This window comes from Tetrao urogallus, assembly GCF_951394365.1.
Source record: "Tetrao urogallus genome assembly, chromosome: 11".
NCBI classification, from domain to species: Eukaryota; Metazoa; Chordata; class Aves; order Galliformes; family Phasianidae; genus Tetrao; species Tetrao urogallus.
The window spans coordinates 19275351-19300299 of NC_136824.1; the positions used below are offsets into that span (position 1 = coordinate 19275351).

At 47.8% G+C, this 24949-nt stretch overlaps 1 protein-coding gene across 3 annotated transcripts in view; it reads right to left on the reverse strand.

Moving 5' to 3' along the window:
* CSNK1G1 (casein kinase 1 gamma 1) overlaps positions 1–17734 on the reverse strand; it is a gene marked incomplete at both ends in the record, with an annotated part of 45286 nt that extends 27552 nt beyond the window's left edge. For all 3 annotated transcript variants that reach the window (XM_079540847.1, XM_079540846.1, XM_079540845.1), the window contains 3 exons: positions 9531–9600; positions 13267–13307; positions 17557–17734. In XM_079540847.1, coding sequence (XP_079396973.1) covers positions 9531–9600; positions 13267–13307; positions 17557–17734 — 289 coding nt within the window. The remainder of the gene's footprint in view (positions 1–9530; positions 9601–13266; positions 13308–17556) is intronic.
* Positions 17735–24949: the final 7215 nt, after the last annotated feature.

The following is a 24949-nucleotide window of genomic DNA, read 5'->3' on the forward strand; positions in this document are numbered from 1 at the left end:
CATTCCAACCAAAGAGCCTGGGTGATGAGGACAACCCAGTCACCTCCAAGATCCCACCGCTCAGATCCAGACGTGAAGAGCATCTTCCACTCACGACGAGTCCTTAGAAGAAGTAATGAAGAGCTTGATCCACCACCAGCTGTCACCAGGCACTCAACACAAGCTCAACCAAGTGCTCTTCACCTCTTCAGGAAATTTAAAATGCTGTGTTTCAATTAAGCTTTTTGTTTTGCCAACGTCTTCATGCTCCTGAGGTACATCCTTACGGACGTGCAGAGCACTCTCCTCCTGCTGTCCTGATGGAGGTCGCAGAGGTGACCATCCTTGCTGGGTAATCACAGCTTTGTGTGCCTCCTCACAGCTGGCCTTGGTGCTGGCACTCTCTGCTCTCAGCCCCACTGATTCTGGACATTTCCATACTGCAGAGCTCCAGCCACTCGCCCTGCTACAGATGGCAGCTCTGCAGCCCTTTCACAGCATCATCACAAGCTCCTCTTATCCTTGCAGCTCCCAACATCCTTGTTACCATTTGCTCTGACTGCTGCCAGACACTCAGCTCTCTGCCACCAGAATTCTGCAACATCTTTTTCCTGCTTCAGTTGCACTGTGGATCATCCCTTTTCCAGCAAATGCTAAGTAGTTTCATGTTACTGCCCAGCAGGACTCACTGCTTCACTGCAGCAAAGAGCCCATCAGCATCCCCAGAGACTCTGGGGGAAAAAGCAAGAGGAAGCATCCCAAATTTGTACAATGACCAATTCCCTTCCCCCGATGCTTGCCCAGCAGCTGAGCTTTGGAGGAGAAGAGATGCCACCCTGCACACAGCTGTGTGCCTGCAGACAGGGCTACTTTGTCTCCAATGCGTGTCTACAGCAGACTTCCAAGACTTCAAATTCATTCCAGAAAGTGAGCAGATTTTGTGCCTTCTCAAGCCATACAGGATGTATTGAACCCCTGCTGTGCTGCGAGTAGCTTGTGTCTGTATCTACCAAAAAAAAAAAAGGTACAGGAAAAGGAACAGAAGAAAAACAGACGTAGTGAGGACAGAAGGAAGAACATATTTGTTCTCGCTGCTGGTAAAAATCCAAACGATTTTACTTCAGTTACAGAAAAACAATTTTCCCAATTGTTGTGTTATCAAAAGGGGCGGCGTTTCATTCTCCTGGAGTTGCACAAGCTGGTTTCCTGATAACATGGCTGGACTCCATTAGACAACTCTTCACACAGATGAAGAAAGAAGCAATTTCAGGGTGCCCAGAGGACGCCCACATTGATACTCACAAAAACCAAATCCAGCTGCGCAGATTTTGGGAAACTGATTTCTGTATTTCATCTCTTTCACTCCAGTCTCTGCACAACTGCTGCATTTGAGGTTGGTAAAGCCTGTGCACATTCTGCTGTTCCAGCACTGGGTGCAGCTGGCACACAAGGCACCAGCTTAGCAGGAGAATCAAAACACTGCAGAACATTAGAACAGTTATTTTAAACCACCTCCAAAAGTTCCAGCTGAAGTTAACCATCTGCCTTTTCCCACGTACCTGCGCACAGGGACACGGATGGGAGAATAAATCAAAAGGCTTAACACGGTGTAATTATTCCTCTAACCTCATGGTCCCGTCTGCTTTGCTTTTGGGCTTTCTTTGTGTACTCAGCAGAGGCTGTGTCTCTGCTGCAAGGCGTGGGAAGCTGCAGTGCCGCAGCTTTTGAACTGTGTGCAGGTTAAGTGCAGGGTCACAGCAGCCCACTGACAGCAATGAGATTTGCACAGAAAGCTCTTGAGCAATTAAAACACAGCCACAGTGTGAGGCAGCTTCACGAGCTGCTCTGGAGCTCCTGTACAGCAGGAACAGGTCACAGCCATCTAAATGAGCAGCTCTAGCCCCTGAAGGGGAATTAAGCAGCAGGTTTGGGGTCCTTCATTTTTTAAGAGGAATGAGGATGACCGAGGGTATTTTACCTGAATATGCTTCATTATGCCTCATATACAACCTACAGGATACTTAAGGAAAACTAACAGCACTTCCAGGCTGCAAGAGAACACCCAGCTGCACACAGATCTGACAGAAGCACTGGCAGAAGACGCTGCTTGACTCCAGGGAGATGAAAATTGCTAAGAAAGCAGCAATAATGAGAGCCGTGTACTGAACCACTTCTGCCATGTGGAGGAACACTTTGGTTCGACTGCACCAACACCCAGGTGGCCACTGCCCCTCATCAGCTCATCTCCCTTGCTGACTCCTGCCAGCACTGATGCCCAGCCTACCCACGTCCCAGTGATGTACAGTGCAGTTCAGTGGCACTTGAAGCTTACAGCGTGCCGGCCAGCTGCAAAGCGAAGTGACACTGCTGCTGCTTCACAATGGGAACACAGAAGAAATTTGACAGCTGACGTTACAGCTCAGCTACGGCCCACATCTCTGTGCAGAGACCAAGAGGTGCCCCAGCCCCATTGCTACAGCAACACACTGCCCTGCGCAAGGAGTGGCAGCAGCTGATCCAACTGCATTTGCTTCTTTGATGACAAACCAGAGCAGTCTAATTTATTTGGATAAAGCCTATCAGGCACACAGCCCCAGCTTCAAGTGACCAGGAGATAACCCAGACCTGAGCCACGCAGACCTGCCCACACTGATGCTGCATCAGAGCTGCTTTATCACAGAGCCCAACACAATGCCTGCTAAAAACCCATGAGATCACCATTGGCTCCTGCAGAAGTGTCAAACTAGTAGGTGATGGATGCTGAGTCAAACACACGTGTGCTGTCCACAGCAACTCAGGAGGCTGGCATTCATCAGCCCTACTACACAAACCGTCAGAGCGTTTGAAGGATTTGTCAGCTCTGTAGGTAATTGTTACCCAAATAGTCCTTGCAGCCTGATGGAAACCTCCCATCCTCTTCTATTACAGAAAAATCTCCTGGAAAACAAAGTTCAGATGCTTTACAGGACCATCAGCCTCCCCCAGGGACAGCCCATGCTGAGCAGCACTGCTCCATCCCATGTGGAGGCAGTGGCTCATCTCCTTGAGACAGGAGGAAGAGGAGGGCGTTGTGAACAGCAGGCAGGGCAGAGCTTGGAGAACACAAACCACACCTATCAACTATCAGCTGTTCTGAGAGGCAGGCAGCCCCCTACCCTTTGCACTCCATGCTCACCTGTGTGCAACCTCCCTGGCACAGTTTTCTCTTTCTGCCCTGCCACAAACAGAGGATGCTCCTGGGGCTTTGTGACTGCTGCCACAAATACCAGAAGAGCAGGAGACAGAAGACGACTTCTTGAAATATAAAAAGGAAGCTGCTCATATTCAAATATTAATGGGCCTTGCTTTAATAACATCTGATAGCTTTCAATTGGCAAAGCCTAAATTTAGCCCAAGGAAGTTTTCTGATGTTAAAAGAGCTGTTAAAGTGTACATGTTCAGTAAGCCCTTCCAAGCAAGGGAACCACCACACTTTCAGATAGTGAAGCATTGCCCCTCATTGCTTCACAGCAAGCCTGCTTTCAAAGGCAGGCTGGAGCTGGGGGGGCTGCAATTCTCCACTGTGTTTCATTCTGTAAATCACGAGCTCTGAACTCACAGACCCCACCAGCTCCACATCTCATCAGATGACACAGAAATGCTTGGAGCCGTCCACCACATTCTTCAAGAGCACAGCTAACTCTGTTATGGCCTCCCATGTGTTGCGATTTTGTTGCAAAAAATCATTTTTTTATTTGAACGAAACCTTACCTGTCACCACTCCTTGCTGAGGCACCTCAGACCTATCTTCAGTGGCAAGTTTCTTCACAACACCTTGCAAGATTTGAGAATGAAGGTAAAGAGCTTTTGCTTGCTGTTAGAAAACGAACCGACAGCTTAAAAGGAATGCGAGCGTCTGCGCCAGGGATTGAAGCAGGGAACTGTTCAAACATGGGACTGGGATCCAAAGAAGCAAGTTGCTTTTGGTGCAAATGGATGTCAATTTGGTATTACCAGGCAATCTTGCATTAGGCCTCACTTACACAGCCCTGCACTGCTGCAGCTCCTGCGGGGAAAAGCATTGCAGGCAGGGAGCTCCCCATGAAGCAGCAGGCACGGCAGCACGCTCCTCCACAGCACCTTGTTTACTCCCATCTGCACAAGTCGCTCTGTAATGACCCCTGCCTAATTGCTGCTGAATGGCAGCGTTGTGAAACCGGCACGGAAAGAATTTCTCTCCCGAGACTGGTACACAGGGAGCGTGCAGCAGGACATGGGCAGCGCAAGAGCAACACGGGAAGAGAGAAATGCGCACAATGTAGGCAGTCCTGAAGAGCAACTCAGGATGCAGAACGGAGCGGCAGGCAGCTACACTGAAAAATAGACATGCAAATATTGACTGAAAGGCTCAGTTATTTACACCACCTTCATTTTTCTTGATCCCGCTTCCTGACAAGTAAACAGACTGCTTCACTCCTGCAAGTTGTGCAACAGAAAGAGGTCCAAAAGTAAACACACAGACTCAGTATTTCATTAGAGGTGAATTTGTTTACAGAGCAAGAACTACAACAAAACTACAGAACCCTTCCACGTTCTATATGTACCAGCACTTCCCTCCCTGGCTCAGTATATTCTGCTGTGACTCATGTGCCGCGTGGGCCGGGAACGCAGCAGAGATGTTCTCTGTTTCCTGGGATTCTCCTGTGTACGACTCCTCTCCAACGCAGCGCTGTGGAGCCGATTCGTGTGCGATCCCCCCGGCCAGCGGCTCCCACCGCCGGGGAGCAGCACGGCTGGTGTGTGAAAGCAGGAGCGCGTGCTGCAATGAATCACATGTGCCAAGGTGGGACTGCGAGGGCGCGGGGACGGCGTGACTCATCTGCCAGCTGAGAGGGAGCACAGTTACCGCTGAAGCCAAGCGCTGCGCCTCCCTGCGCACCGCGCGCAGGCAGAAGCTGTCACTATGCAGGAACCTGGGGGCAGAAGGAACCTCCCAAACGTGGGGCTCGTGGGGCAGGCGCAGCTCACATCCCTGATCACCACATGGAGCCACAGACGCTCTGAGGAAAGCTCAGCCCTGCACCGCTGCTGGTCACTGCCGGAAGGCAGCACTTCCTGGCCTCGGTGAATTATTCAGTTGCATAGAAGCAAGAGACCAAAAAGTGGTTTCCTGAGTGCTTGGAGATGTTTTTCAGCCACGATCACATCCTCGGAGAGAGGAATGGGGCTAAGAGCAACACGGGAACGTCACGCAGCAGCGGGCTCCCCACCCCCAAGGAAAGCTGGCTGCACAAACCGACGGGGCTTTAGGGAAACAACAGCTCAGGCTTTGCAATGATACATCCATGCACATATCTCAATGACGTTTGCCCCAGCTACTCAGCACAGCAAGGTTTAGAGGAGGAGATAAATCTTGTTGCCCTCCAACCAGAGCTGGACAGCAACAAAGCTTTTGGACAACGCTTGCCTCAAGGGCTGAGCCTTTGGCTTCCATTTCAGGTGAGCTGCATTGCAAACAATGGCAGCAGGACCAGGAGAGACCTCAGCTCCGCGGCTGCACAGGAACACGGCAGAGCTTCAGACACCTCTGCAGCACATCAAGCCACATGGAATGGCTTCGAGCTGTGTCTCCAGGAGAAATACAGAGGTTCCAGACTCCCCCCGGTCTATAATTCCCTCTGAAGTAATGACTGGTGTTTAAAGATGTCCTAAGACATCTCTATGTCCACTTGTATCAGCCCATCAGCTCCCAGCAACTTAACTACAGCAGGAAACACAGCAGTGTTTTAACTTTTCAAATTCAAAGCACATTTAAAGCACTTTCTAGCAGTGATGAGATCAGGAGGATCCACCTTCCAATACAGCAGGCTTGAGCAGTGCCACATACCCCATCACCATCCCAGATTGTGATCAGAGCAGTCAGTAAACAGGAGAGTCCAGTATCTCCACACCCAGCTGGCTGGAACTGCCAGCAGATACAAAGGAGGAGCTGCTACAGATTGCTGCCAAAATCCAAGCGATGGGACAGAGATAAAAACATGGCCACATTCTCCTGCCCTAATATCCACGTTACACATAGGAAAGAGCAGCTCAATCAAAAGGCTGAAGACTGAGTAAGACTGGGAAATAGAGGCACTATTTTGTTGATTACAAAAAAAAAAAAAAAAAAAAAAAAAAAAGAATTCCCAGTAAAAACTTTGGAGAAGTTAGTCTCCCTGGTAAGTCTGTAGGAGTTTAACCTGAAGGAAAGGTGAGAATGTGGAATTGACCTGAAATAAGACTGAAAAGAACCCTGGGATGCTGCTGTGTGAGCAGGGGGCAGCTGGAGCAGAGCAAATGCTTTGTCCGGAGAGCTGTGATGACCACATCCCCAGAGGTGCCCAAGGCCACAAGAAGGCCCTGTGCAGCCTGAGCTGGTGGGAGGCAGCCAGCCCAGGGTAGTGCTGGGGGGCTTTAAGGTCCCTTCCAACCCAACTCATTCTGGGATTCTATAATATGATTCTTTTATGCCTCCTGGTAAACAGCACAGGAAACACAACCATCTTAAGGAGCTCAGAGCTGCATCTATTCGGCCATGGTGAAAGTAGCCCCATCCTGCTCTGCCAACACCAGCCTTCTCCACCCCAGTACTTACAGAGAATCAGACACATCAGCCTGCAAGGAGATGATGCTCCTCCATGCATCATCTTACAAGTAGAAGGGCCTGATGATTCCCTGCAGGCATAGCAGAGGCAACAGGAGACACAGCAGCACCCTGTCAGGTCAGAGGTGAGCTCGCCTTGTGCCCGAGGTGTGGAAGAAGCAGACCTCGCTGGCTGTACCAGAGCTGAGTTTTGGGAATACCCATCATGCTTGGATGTACGTGGACAGCTGTGCCATTCACATTAATTCACAGGTAGCTGCTATCCAGCACGAAAAAAATAAAATGAAATCAGGGCTGACACAGGCATCCTTGGCACCAGCAGAAGGAGACATGCAGCAGGCGGCCCTGGCCAGAGGCTGGGCAGCAGGACGTCCATGCACATTCATCTGCAGTGTACAACAAAGAACCACTCTGAAAGAGTTTTTTGTTGGCTTGTTTGTTGTTTTTTCCCTTGTTTCACTGCCTACGTTAAGGTATAGCAGTCATACACTATTTTAGGCTGTTAAATATTTAATTCCACAGTGAGACAGAAGAAACAAGCAGATGGTCTCTGCGCAGCAGGTCCCCGCCTCTTCATTCAGGGGCAGGAAAGTTAACTGAATAACCAGGAAGAACACATCTTTATTTCCAACAGCTGCCATGTAAACCCCGGCGCTGTGCCAGAGGGTAGAAAAAGAGCTGAGGTCAAATAGAGCAGCTCTTGGACACTGGCTGCCTCTGCATCCCCACTGGTAAATCAGCTTCTTGTGAACACATCCTAATTATACACACCAGAGACGAACTGTATCATTATAGACACTCCACAAGAATGTTCCAATCTGATCCGTGGCAAGCTGGTCCCTTCCACACTAACTTCTATGATTTAGCAGTAATGCACTTCAGAAGAGTTGAAGCTTTTGAAGCAAGGACCTTTCCAGGGAGTGTGGCATTAAAAGCATTGCCGAGATCAATCCAACTATTTCTCTAAAGTCAGCACACATGCAGCACCAGCTTGTTTTTGCAGAGGATCTTCCCCGAATTCTCAGCTTGGTGTGCAGACATCAAGAGAAGACTCCGTGATCCTGGCAGTCTGGCTCCACTAAAATTTGTTTAGTTAAGCTTCCAGATTTTGCGGAGACAGAGATACGGCTCACATCCTCCACCCTGAACTCCTGGCCTGTTTGCACCTGTTTCAGCAAAACACAAGAGCTTCTAATGGCATCCAACAGGTTGGCGGAGCAGAGTTGTGATCCTGTGGGACCACACAGAGGAAGAAAGAGAAGTCATGTCCTTCAGGAGTTCTCCTAACACACTCTTGGCAATAAAAACAAAACTTGAGATGGCAGTTATCCCCCCATGGAACGATGAGAACAGATCCTAAAGGCAAGATTCCCATGTCTGTTCCACCAGCATGCAAAGGACCAGGCAAGGCAGAAATCTGGGTGAATGTTGTAGGATGAAGGTTTAAATTCATAAGATTGTTTTCTCCTGCTTGACAGGAGATGAACTATGGTAAAACAAACAAAACACCTTCATGTAACCACAGTAAAGCCCCCTACATTCCATCGGTTTACAAATTTCTCAGTAATATCTTTAAAGAGAGGTAGAAAGCTGGCAAGTGGAGAAAAAGCATATTGGGATTTGAGCCCACCAAGAGAGTCACTCACTGGGGTATGCTGATGCAAGCATCAACAAAACTCAACCGGGAAGGAAAGGTGGAGTTAGATGTCTCACCGTGTGAACCTGTGTTTGACATATTCACTTACAAAGGCCACAGCAGAAATGCACTAAGTCTCAAAAGCACAGCGAACTGGAGTTAAGTGCTGATGGCATTAACCTATCAGCTTTGTGTGCAACAGGATGCAAATACCAGAATACAAAGTGCACAGACAAGAGCACCGTATTTCAGTGATAAGTTCTGTTTAAAAAAAATAAAACCAAAACAACAAGAAACAAAACATCACTTCAGTATTTCCAATAGTAATAGCTCACGTTGCTCCTACTACCAGAATTTGCATGCTAAAAGAGAAATAAAGTCATTAAAAAGTGCAATAGCATCTCAGCCACCAGAGGACAAAATTCAGGAAACTAATTAGAAGAACTAACTCAACAAGCAAAATAAAGCTGCGTGATGACTGCTCAGGTCCCACGTAGCATGAACTCAGAGCAGGTCTTCCACTTTCTTCAACTTGGTATTTTGTTGGCGGTGTGAGAGCATATCCTCTGCAAGAGGAAGCTGTGCCATCCAGGCAAAACGGCACAAAAAATCAGGAGTGTAAGAAAAACAACAATCCTCACTAACACAGTAATCATTTTACTAATGAGAGATTCTAGGTCTGAACGATTATCCAATTATTACCGCGATATTCTGACCAAAACTTCTCCAAAAGCACGTGTGGGAATAAAATAATCTGCCCCAATCCCACAGAATCGCAGGGTTTGGAAAGGATCTCAAGAGATCATTGAATCCAAGCCCCTGCTAAAGCAGCTCCTACAACAGGTCACACAGGTCGGTGCCCAGATGGATCTTGAATATGTCCACGGAAGGAAACTGCACCACCTCTCTGGGCAGCCCGTTCCAGCGCTCCACTACCCTTACCATAAAGCAGTTCTTCTGCATGGCACTGCAGAGCTCCCTGCATTCAAGCTCTAGGCTGCTGCTCCTTGTCCTATCACTGCACACAGCCAAGAAGAGCCTGCCCTCACCCATTTGCCTCCCACCTCCCTTCACATATTTACAAATATTTATCAGATCCCCTCTCAGTTTTCTTTCCCCCATGCTGAACAGACCCAGGTCACTCCACCTTTCCTCATTAGGGAGATGCTCCATGCCCTTCAGCATCAGGAAATCAGGAAATTCTTGTCAGAGATGCACAACACACACGATGGTAAAGTTTGACTGCATAAAGAAATTACAAACCTCCTATAAGCTTAAGGCAGCTTTACTTACCTGCACTTCCAAGCTGTTTGTAAAATCTGTATTCTAAATGGAGTTGTGGTGCACGTGATTTTATTGGTTCCTAGAAGAGAAGAAAAAAATGCCACCTGAAATATTTTGACTGAAAAAAGTACTTAAAGTTCTGTGACCATAAAGACTGCTTCACGTTTTAAGATAAAACGCCTCAGGAGTCTAACAATAGACTTCATCATTAGACATCATTTAAATAAACAGAGAACAGAAAGTAAAAGCAGGAAGACTTGCAGTATGCACTCTGGAGGAACTTTGCTGGAAGCGCAATAACTTCCTTGTTAAAGAGAAACTAAAAACAGAGCTCATTCATGGAAGTGACATTCAAAACTCGTCCATCGAAGCTGCTGATCCTTGCAGGACGATGCTGACCAGGCAGGACAGAGGCAGGAAAGTCATGGCTGAGAAAGGTTAAGCCACAAGTTGAGCCTATGGACTTACGTCTGCCCACAGTGCTGTTGGACACTAGCCTGCATTTCTGTGACACAGTGAGTCATATGCCGTGCCTGGAGTTGCATAAAGGCGTAGCACAGCAGCAAGCTCAGCAGAGATCTGATAGAAACATGGGAACAAGGCTCCTCCTTCACTGGCAGGTGCCATTCAAACATTCTAAAGCACTCAAGAATATTCTGTTTTTACACACAGGATAAAAAAAATGGATAAGCCTGCAATGCACCCAAACCAGCACATCTCTCAACTGCCACTTCACGCACAAAACTTAACGCCTACGATCTATAATGCATTAACATGCATGATTACAGAGCTTCTAAAAAATATGAGCTTAACACGGAGAGGATTAAGAGACTTCAGTAATTACATTTTCCCTAGAACTGCACCTGGGGTAGCCAATGATGCGGACTGTTCCAGCCTCAGCTTATGCTGTTGTTCTCTTCTGTACGAGAAGACAAATGCTGCGTGCATAAACCACATGAAATCCATCCAATGGCATCAGCACCAGTCTGAATCTCAAACACTTGCTGAAAAGCCCCAAAGCGCTGCTACACATCAGCTCCAGAGTTACAGGAGGATGCTCAACGGAGTCAGGAGCTTGTGCTGGCACCTTCAGCACGCTCAGCTGGCTCTTCAGCCTGCACAGGAGACTTGAAGCTTCAGCAGATCCCTGTCTTATTTCGTTTAAGATTAATGCCCACGTTTGCTACAAATTTCACCTTAAAGACTTATCTTCAAGTCAAAGAGCCATTTTTGTACAGGAATTCAGCCAAGAGGCCTTCCAGCCAAGCTGTTCAGCACTTGTTCAAGTTATCCCCTCTGTAGCCAGCAAGGGGAATATCACTCCTGACTGCTTCTCGACTATGCCATTTACAAGGTTCAGCAGTGCAATACAGCCAACTACTTAAAAAACACTTCAAAAACCTTCACTGAAGGCAAATACAAAGAAACACAAAGCCCATTGCTACACAAGCCACAGTTAAGTGAAAATAACTGCCAATGTCAGTTTAAGACTTCAGAGAACTCCACAGCAAAGGGATTTAGGGCAACAGGAACTCAGGTCTATTCAGTGTGCAGTTCATCTGTTCCAGCAGGCAGAGGGACTAATGTGTGAGGACATGAGGCTGCTTGTGACAAGCAGGGCAAGACATGCCTGAGCCTCTCTGCATCAGGAGCAGCTCTGGACACTAGCCCACCACGGCAGCTTCCAAGCAGATCGCAGCACAGCAGATGGTTGTTCTGCAGGCCAAGGGCTTAGGGGTGCTGGCAGATGCTGCATTTGTGCTGAAAAGCAGGGAATTGCTGCTGCCTAGCATATAAAACCCACGGCTCAAAATGACAGGCAGCAGCAGCAGCTTGGTAGAAACTCCTGCCATGTGCAAGTCAGCATTAAAAGCCCTCAATAGTTTAAGCCAACAAACACAAACGCACGGTACGTCAGCTCCAAAAGACCTCCAGCTGAGAGCAGGAGCTGCACGGGGACCCATGGTGTCAGAGCACAGGCAGTGCTCCCCGCTCACCGAGATGCAGCACACCTCAGAAATCCGCACCCCAAAGACAAACCAACAGAGGTTAGCACAGAATGTCACAGCATCTTCTGATCAACTCGTTGGCATCTGCAGAGTAATTCTCTAATTTGCCCTCCATTCATCTTCAACAAGAGGAACAAAACGCTGAGACAGCAGGGCTGCAGTGCAGGAGAATCTCAAGCAGCTCAAAGGATTTGAAGTAGAGTTTTGAGTTGGAAAAAGTAGGAAATGTTGCCTTCAGCGCAGCAAACTCAGACACTAGTCTGCAGATTACCTGAAGGATAAAGAATATCTTTGGAAATTTATCAAGTTGCTACAAAAAAGTTAAAAACAAGAAGAAAAATGCAGGTATTCCCAAGGGAGGAAAGCAGAACTATTTACAACAGTTCTTAGTCTCAAGCTTCCCTGGCTTTTTCGTCCCCCAAGAAAATTACATGATTTAATCTATCTTGGTAAACGCAATATAATTTAGAAAAACATTTGAAAAACTGGAAGATTTCTTTTGTCCAAGTCTCAGAAAGGCACACAGACAACAGCGCTAAGTCAATTTGTTCATTAATTCCTTGCATGACATTATCCGGAGCTGAAGTAGGGCAGCCTCAAAGATCTGCCTGCCGAAAGAAGCACTTCTTCCCTTTGTATCTTTGAAAGCAAAATCAAATTAGAAGCATTATCGATTCAATGGCACAGCCAGTCTGCTCGCACAAGTGCATTTTCTGTTGTCAGATCTGCCCACAAAGAAAGCTACACAACAAGCGCCGGCCCTTCCTCCCGGTCTGGCTGCATCCCCAAACATCCCGCAGCTGTTATTCAGTTTTTTTAGGGAATATCTTCTGATATTTGCCAGCATGCTTCAAAACGAGTCCCTCCTGCAACGTGCTAATTATTTTTCCATCTACTCTGCACCATGTAAAGGGAACACCAGAGATGTAGGATCTGCCGGCATCTGAACACGAATCAGAATTAATGCACCAAGTCCATCTTCATCTTCTGTAACACCAATAACTCCTGTCATTTTGCCAGACACGGGCTGGGAAAACAGGCACGCTTGCTGCTCATGTCAAATCAGCATTACAACTTTAACTTCAAATTCTAGGGTTTGGATCTGTGATTAAAGAGCATAGAGATGAGAAAAGAGCACTGGGTATTTTCAGCAAAACCCCAAGCAACTAATGAAAGTTTTAGTTTACAGGCAGAAAAAGCGAAGGCACTGACTCCTGGGGTGACTTTAGAAATCTGGCAGAGAGTTAGAGAGCTTCCCCGTGCCCAGGACTCCTGCTAACAAAGGTTGTGGCTGCGTGTCCTTGGACGTCTGAGTCCATGAGGGAAAGGCCTGACCTTGGCTGGATTGGAGCTCGCTTTGCTTGTTGCATTCACATGGTCACAACCTGGAGAATCAAACGGGAATCCAGAGCAGAACAGCTCAGCCCTGGGGCTCATTACTCCACTCCACTTATTCAGTTCTTCATTACTCCACTTCCTCCAGCCCTGGGGCTTGGAAGGGGTGACAGACCTCCACCAGGGCCTCAGGAAGGAGGTGATCACAGCTTCTGACAGACCAGAAACACGCAGCAGGAGAAGGGCTGGAGCTGCTCTTTTTCAGAGCTCTGCAAGAACTTCTCTGTTCATCTCCGTTCACCTGGCTGGGATTGAGCACGCCAAGTGGGGAAGCTGCTTTTTCCTCTCAGTTTCTAGCACTAGGTACAATGCATTTCAAAACACCCAAAGCTTCCACTTACCAGTTTGATCGCTACATATTCATTGGTGTAGAGATTTTTGCCTGTGAAGAAAGAAAGACATCTTTTAGTTGCACAATAGAGACAACGCTGAGGAGTGCCATCAGCTGCAGAGATCTGGCTTCTCAACTACCCTCTCAAATTCAAATTCATGCCTCCAACACAGTGCAAATGTCAAAACCAGGGCAGGCGCTACCTTTCATTCAGCATAAGGTAACTGTTTTATGGCAGCACCTCTGTTCGGTACATCTGAGGAGATATCCCAGGCACACTTGTTCTCTGCATTATCATTAAAAAAAAAAAAAAAAAAAAGGGGGGGGGAAAGAGTTGATTCTGCTGGACAAAAAGCAACTTCATGCTGCGATCTATAGGGAGTTTCACCAGCGTAGTTGTGCAGCGTGTCAAAGAGATTGCTACAAGGAGGCAAAGAAAAGAACTTGTGTACCAACAGAGCTTTCATTTCTTCCTCTACAAACAGGCAGGCAGTGTATGCAAAACGCCTTCTTCGGGGCAGCAGCACAAAGGCAGTCCTCCTCATGGAATAATGCCCTCAGCGCGGGAGCAGCGGAGCACACGGCTGCTCCCAGGAGTAACACAGCACTGAGAACAAAAGTCATTCCTGAGACCCCCAGCATGCAGCAGTGCTTGGTCTGACACAGCCCTGGGGAGGAGGAACGCCAAGCACTAGGATGGGTTTAACCAGGCCAGCACGCTGCCTTACCCTCACCTTTACAACACTTTTTTTTTGTTGTTGTTTGTCCCCATTTCTTTAGATCTGTCATTAAAAGCTGGTGAAAGTCAGCTATGCAGATGCATGGGGAACGTGCAAACACTGGGAGGTGGCACAGCCTGGAGGAGCCTGGGGACAGAAGCAGCAGACAAGCAGGTGGCAGGATAAAGGGCAGCACCTTCCCAGATGGTAAGGACCCTGGCCTGATGCTACCCAAGGGCTAGCAGGGGGAAATCCACTCAGGCATTAAGAGAAGGCAGCCTAAATACACTTGGTTATCTGCTCCCTGCTAGCAACCAGAAATGAGTCACATCAGCAGCTCCAGCTGTAGCTCGCCCACAGACATTTCTCCCTCCCCCCTCCCACGGGATTGAACTCACACTGAGAAGCACGATTTGAGGACGCTGGGCCATAACAGGGGAAGCTCCAGCCCAAGTAATGAGAAAGTCATGTGCTTTAAACTGCAAGACAGTTTTGATAAGGCCGTTCCTAGCTAATGCAATCAAGATGATCCAACTAACTTTTGTGGTAACAAAAGCCCCTCAAGTTCAGGCAAAGCTTTTGATGGGGCAGCAATAAAGTCCATGCCTCAGTTTTGAGCCGTTCCACAGCCAATGAAGATCTACACATCCTAATGAGGAGCGACTTGTTAAGTCACCAGCGCTCACACAGGAAGCCTTGCAGTGCGTGTTTCGCTAGCAAAAAAATGGCTCAGAGTGTGGATCCGACCTCTAAGCCACTCTTACCTACCCCACAGCTGAGATTCCAGGCTGGATGTGGCTCTGGGCAGCCTGCTCTGGTGGTTGGCAACATAGCAGGGGGGTTGGAACTAGATGGTCGTTGTGGTCCCTTTCAACCCAGGCCGTTCTATGATGCTACGATCTTTGGCCAACCCAAGCACATCTCAGACCAACCCCTGACTTCAGAACACTATGCAACTTCTCCACGTACGACCCTTCTCTTTGGTGCAGTAGCTTATTGAGGGGATAGAACCAGCAGACAGGGACAACTCCCCAAACATTGTTTTAGTCTTCCCTCAAACCAGGAAAAAAGCTGCTTTCACTTTTTTAATGTAGAGTTTTGGAAGTGCCAGGTTATGTTTGCACTGGAGCAAAAAGATCTGGGCTCCACTCTTTCCATGGTTCAGATGTTAAGTAAATACAGATGTGATAGCCAGTGCACTGAACCTGCCTATGGTTGTAAAACCTCACAGGTTTTTCCAGTGAAGATGGCAAAAATCCAGTTGGTTACTCCGTGAGTCAGCCTGAGTTCAGCCCCAGAGCCTGTGCAGCCTGTCCAAGGAACAGCCATAGGATAACATCATTTCAGCTCACTGTGGTCCAGGTGCTGATGTTTGTGCACATCTCCTTCTCATCTCAGCCTGCCATCCCACTGCTCTGCTCCCATGTGACAAACAGCTTCAAAAAAGTAACATCCCTGGGGCTATCTCTATTTGCAGCAAGAGATCAACGCTGAGCAGCTAACCTGACACTCACAGAACAGCTTCCCTCCCCCAAACCAAGCAAAAAGAAGAGGGCATGTCATTCATCTTTGCAGGACAAAGCTGTTATCAGAGACTTGTTTGCTCATATTGTGGAAAAGCTGCTTCGCCTTTCCCACAGCACAACCCAGCAATAATTATCATCACATCTGTGTGATAGGAAGATCCAATAATTAACCAAAGAGGAGTTCTTAAAGCTATAGTGGCTGCAAAAAGTAGTAAGTTTTACAAAATGCAGAACTTCTACGCAGACTTCATGCCTAATTGCCATTATCTGCATCTATTTGTGTCTGTTACCCAAACGCAGCTGCTACAGCACACTTGGTTAATGCAGATCAACAAAACAGCGCACCAAAAATACCTCTACCCCCAGTGAAAATCAACAAAACAAGGAGCACTTGATTAACAGGTGTTGCTTTTTCCCTGGTTGAAACTGAATTTCTGTGTAAACTGATGTTTTCAGAAGCGAAATCTCTTGTCAGAGATCCAGTCAGAAATCCAGTGCCTCCTGGAACAAAACACGACAAAACAGGACTGCGAAGACGAAAAAAATCAGACTTTGGGCTCCAGCTGAACAAAAGCAGGAAGCGTTTACCTGGGGATCCTATAAAGCTGCTGAGCACCCGGTGCTGTTTGGATTACAAAGCAATTCTACGGCTCTTCCCACAGGGCCATTTGCTACTGGGAGTTGGTTGGAAACGCAACGCCGCTATGCAAGCTGTGTTACTATAAGGATCCAGACTGCACTACCATCTGCTGACTGCACTACCTTCTGCTGCCAGCAATGCTCATTCACATTCAGGAAGTTGGGAAGTTCTGTCCCTCCTACCATTTCTTTCTGCCTTTGGAGCACCATCTCGGCTCTTGCAAATCAATAAAACTGATGCAGCGCTGAAACCAAGCCTACCCATTTACCAAGGCAGATCGTAAATTAGTTAGCCTTCATCCTGGAAGAAGTGGCACGTCTTACGGATGCCACAAACCATGCAGTGAAAGATGAATCACACACAGATTCAGAACAGGAATCTACACAGAGGCTCTCAGCAGTTAAGTATTCTTGAAGCAACAACCTCAGTTTATCTATGGTCCCTCCTACCTCACGTGCAGACTATTTCAATTCTAAACGCATACCGAGTTTTGGGCAAATGGTATTTGTGTCAGACAGCCTGCTTTCAGCACCTTCCAGTTTATTACCACTGCAAACCACCTTGTTCAGCAAAAATAAGAGAAATGCAGCTGTTCTATGTCAAGACCACTGCAAGCTGCTGCTTCTGATCTGAAAAAGCCACTCCAAAACCACACACTGGGAGCTCAGAAGCATGTAATTAAAAACACCGTCTGCTTCCCCCACCTCATTTCAGACCCAACCAAATACATCTTTTGTCTGAGATGACTTACGAGCCCAATGCACTGCACTCCGCAAGGCCATCTGTCTGGGCGACCAGCTGCAAGGCATGCAGTTAGCAGACCAGTGGACCAAGGGAAAAAAACAAACAACCAAGGGCTGCTGGGTTGGTTCAGCTGCCACAATGCAGCAGCCATATGGCCGCTCCACTCATCGCCGGGGAGTCAAACGCAGTGAGACAGATCAGGGAGCGGGAGAAGGGGCAGAAACTGGGGCGCTGTGACTAGTGAGGGTCATGGAGCAGGGAGGATGCAGCTGAATGCTGGAAAGGAGGGCACACTGACGCTTGGTAGGGCATCCTAACTTAAGGAGGAGAGACTGAGAGCAAGATTTAGCAATCCAGACAGTTAGGAATATTTTTCACCTTAGGCAAGACATTCAGTGTTGAGAACGGTCTTCGTTGTTGGGATTGTTCAGAATTTGCATCTTTGGCCTCTCCAATGTATTCCCTTTGACTTTATGCAAATCAGAATAACGCAAATAAGAACAACGCGTTACATCTTCTGAGTCACAAGCTTCAGGTAAGGTAGCTCGGCACTTGGCAAACAAGGACAAGCGCTTGCTTTTCTCAAGCCAGGGTAAGCTTTTACATATTTATATTCCAGTGGTGAAATGCTAATCTGAGTAATGCAGGCCAATAAAACTGTTACTCCTTACCTAGTCTGAGCTCGCCAAAGTTCCCACACCCAATCTTCTTGCCCACTCTGAAGTTGGGTCCCACCATAAGAACACCAGAAGACGCAGATGAGCTCGGCCGAGAGCCGTGACTGCTCCTCCCTGGCATCCCTTTCGTCGTCCGCTGCCTTTCATCCTTTTCCCTATTGGGATGGTCCATGATCTTAGTAAAGCACCTCTGCCAGCAAGCTGGCAGAAAGGGAGGTGAGCGTGCACTCTTCTCCTTGGAACAGAAATCTATATATAATCCAAAAGTATCTCAGTCAGGATCCAAGAGTATCGTGGAAATGCATGGAGTTCTTTTGGCACCGTATCCAGTTTCTTAATGCATCGTTATGAAGTACCAACCAGTCGATTGTGATCTTGAGGACTCAAGGCAAACTGCTTTTGGTTTCTCACCTGGGGAAAAGAAAAAGGATAAGTAACATAAAAATCATTATTTTAAAACAGAAAGCAAAAGTGCACAACATGGCAAACCTCCAGCATCTTCTGGAGCTATTTAGCTCTTGAGGAAATTAACAGCTCCGTAGGAACTTTATCATTTCTTAACAATTTCTGATTAAGAACATCACGATAAGTGCTGCCCGTCCACCGCTTGCTATTGGAGTTAGCAGGACTGGCACCACATATTTAAAGTTATTTCCAGGTGGAAGCTGCATGGTAATCGTGCCTTATCTTTCAGGCCACTGGGAAGCGTAAAGTACAAAGCAAGAGAAATCAAACATCTGCAAACTATCACACAAGCAATATAAAGAACAGAAAGCAGCAAAGGTGCCAAGAGAAAAATACCCTTACGTGCTTATAGCTACAGGCATCTACCACACTGAAGAGTCAAATTCTACTTTATAACTCTTAAAGATAACCCCCAATATATTTGCTGATTGAAACCAGCATATTTGAGAGATGACCAAAGAGTGGATCGAGGCAACATTATTTAAAAAAAGCTACAAATTTGCCAAGAGCTGTCTGAGCATACAGACCATTGTTGTAACATATTCACGGAAAGAATAATTCTCTTCTGTGGTCAGATGAAACTCCTACCTCTCAAAAGGCAAACCCTAAAGTCTCTGCAGCACAGCACCAGCAGTGGTGGGCAACCCCAGACGCTCAGCAGGACGAGCAGAAGCAGCATGCTGGGGGGTTGTAGTGCAGTTCTTAAACAAGAAATTGCTACTACAATGAGCACACCTGGAAATGTCCTCCACCTCACAGGACCTACACACACACACACACACACACACACACACACACACACACACACACACACACACACACACACACAGAGGTTGAGCTCCTTTACAAGACACCAGTGAACTGCAAGTTCTCCAGACGTGACACCTGAATGACTTTGGAAACAAGGCCTGTGCCCTACCTTCTGTGCACATGGTAAAGTTCCAGAGTTTGTATGAAGGCTGGGAAACACCACCAAGGTGAGCAGAGACACTGCATGAAACCAGCCAGCAAGAGTCATAGTGGGAGCACATCAGCAATAGAACGCTGCCAGGTACACCCAATAATCCAACAGTATTTATGAGGGTTCAAAAGTCACTAAGGAAACAGGCTCAGTCCTCCTGCAGTAATAATACCTTGGTTGCTCTAAGAGTAATGTCTTCTATTTACTTCAGTAGAATCACAGACTCATGGCCTGGGTTGAAAAGGACACAATGCTCATGTAGTTCCAACCCCTGCTGTGTGCAGGTCACCAACCAGCAGCCCAGGCTGCCCAGAGCCACATCCAGCCTGGCCCTGAATACCTGCAGGGATGGGGCATCACAGCCTCCTTGGGCAGCCTGTTCAGATGTGCAGCTCCAGGAACTACAGCAGATATAAAGAGCACAATAACACAGCTTTCCAACACTCTCAGCCATTAGCTGTGCATTTTTGGCAGCACTGAATGAGAACCCGCACACCCTACTTGTAAAAGCCCGCACCAGCAGAGGTGGCCCACTGTTTCACAGCTGCTGTGACAGTATCATTACCAGGAAAATGCTGCCCACACAGCCCATTCTGAACAGATGGAAGTCAGAATGCACCAAGTCCAGACTATACGGTGGGGGCGGTAGGACAGTCCAGCCAAGATCAGCAACGCATTCACAGTCTTTAAACTGGATTGAGGCCTGGTGCCATCATGCTGCAAGAGAAAGCTCGACTTCTCCTCTGCCTCCTCCAGCAAGTCTGAGCCTTCAGCTCAGTCAGTCCCCTGACACTGAGATCAGAGTTGATACTTTGTCCAGGCTGCAGGAAATCCAGAAGGGTCACCCCTTTTCCAGAAGACAGGGCATGGAGGAATTCAATTCCACCCTTTGCTCCATCTGCACTTCCATGTCAGACACCATTCTGTCAGTGCCCCTCTGCAGACACCTGTCACAGCAACAACACGTGATGGAAAAATGGTGAGAAGGCTCAGCCTCTACTGCCACAGCACCCACGTCAGCCTCTGACATCATGGGCCAGCATCACCAAATAAGAGGCATAACTTTCAGAGCAGCCCTCATACATCAGAAGGCTATTTTTCAGAGAATTTTCAGTGTTTTTCTTGGCTGTTTCATGAGATGAAGCCAACCCACCTACTTCCAGCCCTCCAACACTAAAAGACAGGAGTTATTACCCATTCACAGAGCAGTGGAGCAGAACAAAAGCATTAACTCCTTTGAAATATGAGTACATTCTCCCTAACCTTCAATTGTAGTATGCATTTGTTTCTTGAAACTCTTGTTTTGATCTGAGGCATCTGTACACAAGGCAGAAGTCACTCACGAGAGATGCAGAGCACGTGGGCAGCAAGCTAACAGTTGGTAATCCCAGCTTCTGAACACTGAACTAGTCTTTAGCACAACCCCAACCTTCTCTGTTGCCATTAGCAGTTCTACAGGATGGCAGAAAAGAAAGCACAGCTCTCCAGAGTGTGAGCTCCTTCCCTAGATCTGAAAAGTTTCTGCAAAAGAGCCAAGACTAAATCAAGTTGACATGCAACTTGAACAACACTTTGTAATTACCCCACACTGCTTTTGTCCTTGTGTTGCTGGGGGGCTCCTATACAGACAGGAGGTTTGCAGGACCTTTAGGAAGACAAGCCTTCCTAAGATGCTGGTTCCTCCACAGTGCATTTGAAAACCTCCAAGACTGAAGAGGAGCCAGTAAGAGCAAACACCCATCCACACAGATCTGCTTCATGCAGGATGAGTGCCACAAATACACCCATCTTTCATTGTGATTTTGCTAACGCTAAGGGCCTTGTTCAGGTTGCGCAGGTTACAACCCACAGGATGTTGCAGGTAGCCGTGACTCAGCGGCCTGTGAAAACAGGATGAACTCTCACCATCTCCTTGTTCAAAAGTGCATTGCTGCAGAAAACACCAGGCAGCATGTCTGCAGCAAGCACAGCAGGTATGAAAATCATCGGGTCATCCGAGAACAGTGGCAGCGTGGCCATTCTACATCAAGCAGCACCTAGGAGGACCCCGTGAGTGGGGTTCAAACAGCCCATCACCATCAGCACCACTGGATCGTTAGGAGAGAAGAGCTGGAAATGTTCACCTACAAGAACTGCAATGCTCAGCATTACCAGGCCTTACCTCTACCTCCAATACACATAATTCAAGCTTTAATGCTTAAAACCAAACATGAATTACCAGGAAGCATTTGACGGAGGCAAGCAGAATGAGACACTTCTTCATCACATATCCCCAGCACTGTCAAGCAGCAGCGTTTATTTTGACGACGTGAGTTATCACCATGTCTCAAATCCGCCTGCCTGGGTACGAGGAGTTTTATTTGCTTTGTGACATCAGCTTCCAGAAGCAGGACGACGCTCTCGTATCAGCAGAGCGCAGCAACCAGACCCCACCCCAAGGTGTCCCAGGAAAAGATTTGCTCCAAAAAGCAACACACAAAGCAATGGATGGTCACTGAAACTCAGGAAGTTTATTTACTTCTGAAAAGAACTCAAATGTGCGAGGATGAAGGTGTGCTTTGAAGGCTAAACCAGAGATCAGAAAGATGAGTAAAACGGAAATCCCATGAATGAAAAGAGGAAAATGCAGTGGATGCTGTCAAACTCAGAAAGCACTGCTCTCCTGCAGGCAGAACCATAACTCGCTGAGGTTAGAAAACGCATGGACAGCAGCTGCAGATTTCACAAAAGGGTATCAAAAAGAAGTATCCAAACAAGAGCTACCTTCCCATTTCACAGATAGAAAACAAACAAAACCAATGCCCAGCATTTGAGAGACATGAAAGGCAGCACAGATTTGTAAACTGGGAAGATCACAGAATGGCCAGGGTTGAAAGGGACCTCAAGGATCGCAAATCTCCACCCCCCTGCCACACGCAGGGCCACCAACCTCCACATTTCACAGCAGCCCAGGCAGCCCAGGGCCCCATCCAACCTGGCCTTGAACACCTCCAGGGATGGACGGGGCACCACAGCCTCTCTGGGCAGCTGTTCCAGCACCTCCCCCTCTCATAACAAAGAACTTCCCGACATCCAACCTCAATCTCCTCTCCCTCAACTTCAAACCATTTCCCCTTGTCCTGCTGTCATCTCCCCTTTCCAAGAGTTGATTCCCCTCCTGTTTGTAGGCTCCCTTTAGGTACTGAAGGCTGCACTGAGGTCACCCCGCAGCCTTCTTCTCTCCAGGCTGAACAAGCCCAGCTCCTTCAGCCTGTCCTCGTAGGGGAGGTGCTCCAGTCCCCTGATCATCTTCATGCCCTCCTCTGGACCCTCTCCAACAGCTCCGTCTTTTTTGTACTGGGGGCTCCACACTGGGACGCAGTGCTGCAGAGGGGGCCTCACAAGAGCAGAGTAGAGGGGGATAGAGATATTATTAAGAAGTGGGGTAAAAGACTTGGAAAGGAAAAGGCAAAATCCGCAGGGTGGGAGCAGGTTACAGTGAAGGAAAGAAATTTTGGTAACATCACAAGTTAATCTTCTTTAAAGACTTCCACATTCACCTAAGGGTTACATAGGCAGTAAGAAGAATACAGAGTCAGAATAGGCTTGAAATCAGCTGAAAGGACTTCACAACTGCGGCAAACATCAGATGGCCTGGGCTGCCCAAGAACATGTTCCAGGTCATCATATTTTGCTGCTGAATACCAGAAAGTATTTAAGCTTCATTCTGCCCTCTCCAGCACAGAGCATCATCGACTGCCTACCCACAGAGCTCTGCATCCCGATTCTGGGGCAGCTCTGCAGCAGAACCTGATGCCTTGGCACAGATCTTTGCCAAGTGCTTGGCTACCTGCTGGCAAAAGTAGCAACAATGCAAAACAGCATTTCACCAGTAAAGTGGAGCTGAAAGCCACCAAAAGGCAAAGAGACACAGCTCACCACGTTTCAAACAGCTAATAATTGAGTTGGCTTCCACTTCCATCTGCTGCTCAGTCATGGCTATGGGACACAGGACTGTGGTTCCTGTGACTCTGCGAGCCCTCCTGCCTTGCCCCACAGCCTTCCCTTCTTGCAGACTGAAGCCTGGATTCATTCAAGTTCTGCATCCAACCAGAGGCACGTGCTGCTGTGTTTGAAGCTCACACGGAGCTGCTGGCTGCCCCTCAGGTAGCTGTGCTCCTCTCAGGCACATGAAGCACACACAGCCCCACCGTGCACTTCCAGGCTTGTGAAATAAGATTTTAACCTTACAAGCTCCTATGCCCCCATTCTCCCTCACTTAATTGTATGAGGTCTCCCCCAAGGGCAAGGATGGGAAGGTCATGGCTGGCAGGCTGCAAGCACCAAGCATCCTCTTTCTCAGCCCAAAGCCTCCTGCAAACAGGAATCCAGAGCCAGTGAATAAGAAAATTGTTCCCCTATATTCAGCACTCGTCAGGCCGCACCTCGAGTACTGTGTCCAGTTTTGGGCCCCTCACTGCAAGAAAGATATTGAGGCCCTGGAGCGTGTTCAAAGAAGGGCAACAAAGCTGGTGAGGGGTCTGGAGCACAGGCCATATGAGGAGAGGCTGAAGGAGCTGGGAATGTTCAGCCTGGAGAAGAGGAGGCTCAGGGGAGACCTTATTGCCCTCTATAACTTCCTGAAGGGAGGTTGTAGTGAGCTGGGGGTCGGCCTCTTCTCTCGTGTCATTAGTGATAGGACCAGGGGGAATGGTTTCAAGCTACGCCAGGGGAAATTCAGGCTGGACATGAGGAAGTATTACTTTTCAGAAAGGGTGGTCAGGCACTGGAATGGACTGCCCAGGGAGGTGGTGGAGTCACCGAGCCTGGGGGTGTTCAAGGAAAGGCTGGATGTTGTGTTGAGGGACATGGTTTAGTAGGAGCTATTGGGAATAGGTGAACGGTTGGACTGGGTGATCTTTTAGGTCTTTTCCAACCTTAGTGATTCTATGATTCTATGATTCTATGAAAAGGGGCCGATAACCTCTTTATTATGGCTCACCTGAACCAGCTGTCAGTACACCCAACTGCACAGAGATCTTTCACTACTGCCACTACACACTAAAAGCAGCTGTTGTAAACCTGGCCTCAAACACGGCTTTTGAGGACTAGCAAAGTAAAAGCACTCGGTTTTGGAGGAGGAGTGGCAGAAGAATGAAGGCTAGACCTGAAGTCTTGTGAAGTCGGCACCATTAAAATTTAAAGACTACTCGGAACACCAGCACGATTTCCTGCCACAACTCAAACTTTTTCATAACGATTTTCCTTCCTACCTTTCCACCCACTCAGCAAGATTGCTCCTGAAAGTTACTTGCATTTAAACAAATGCTGCATGAACACATTTGCCTAATGGTGACTCAGTTCAATTCCAGTATTCATTTCACTACAATGTACTCAGAGACAAGGGAACAGTTATTTCATAAAAGATACAGGGCTGAGAGGAAATTACTTAAAGCACAGTTAGCTAAATAAAGAAGCCAGCTTAGTATCCTACACACTTCCAAGTGCTTAGAACTCGAGATCTCAGTCACTGCACCAATAAAACCACGGGGTTAGAGCTACAAACCAGCTTCTAGGTGGAGTTGAAGGCAGCTGCCATTCACACTCAGATCAGACCCAGCACAAAGAAAGGCTTACTGCTCGCCGAGCACATCACAACTCTGCTTTGGTCCAGAGACATTGCTGGGAGCAATCCTGTTTCCACTGTGAAGCTCTTAAGTTTAAAAGCAGCAGCAGCAACGGACAGTGCAAAAAAGGCACTGTGCAAACAAGTCAGAGCATCTTTACTTCTGCCATCCGAAGGCACAACTTGCTTGCCACACTGAAAATTTCCCTGACCTACTTCAGGAACTCTGGAGACTTCTCCAAGATAAGAACGAGAGCTGATCTGCTTCGTGGCACAAATTCAGAAAATACCTGTCCAAACTGATTCTGCAGGTGCATTCGCCTTTTCTCGAATCGAACCAAGCAGGCTTGATGCAG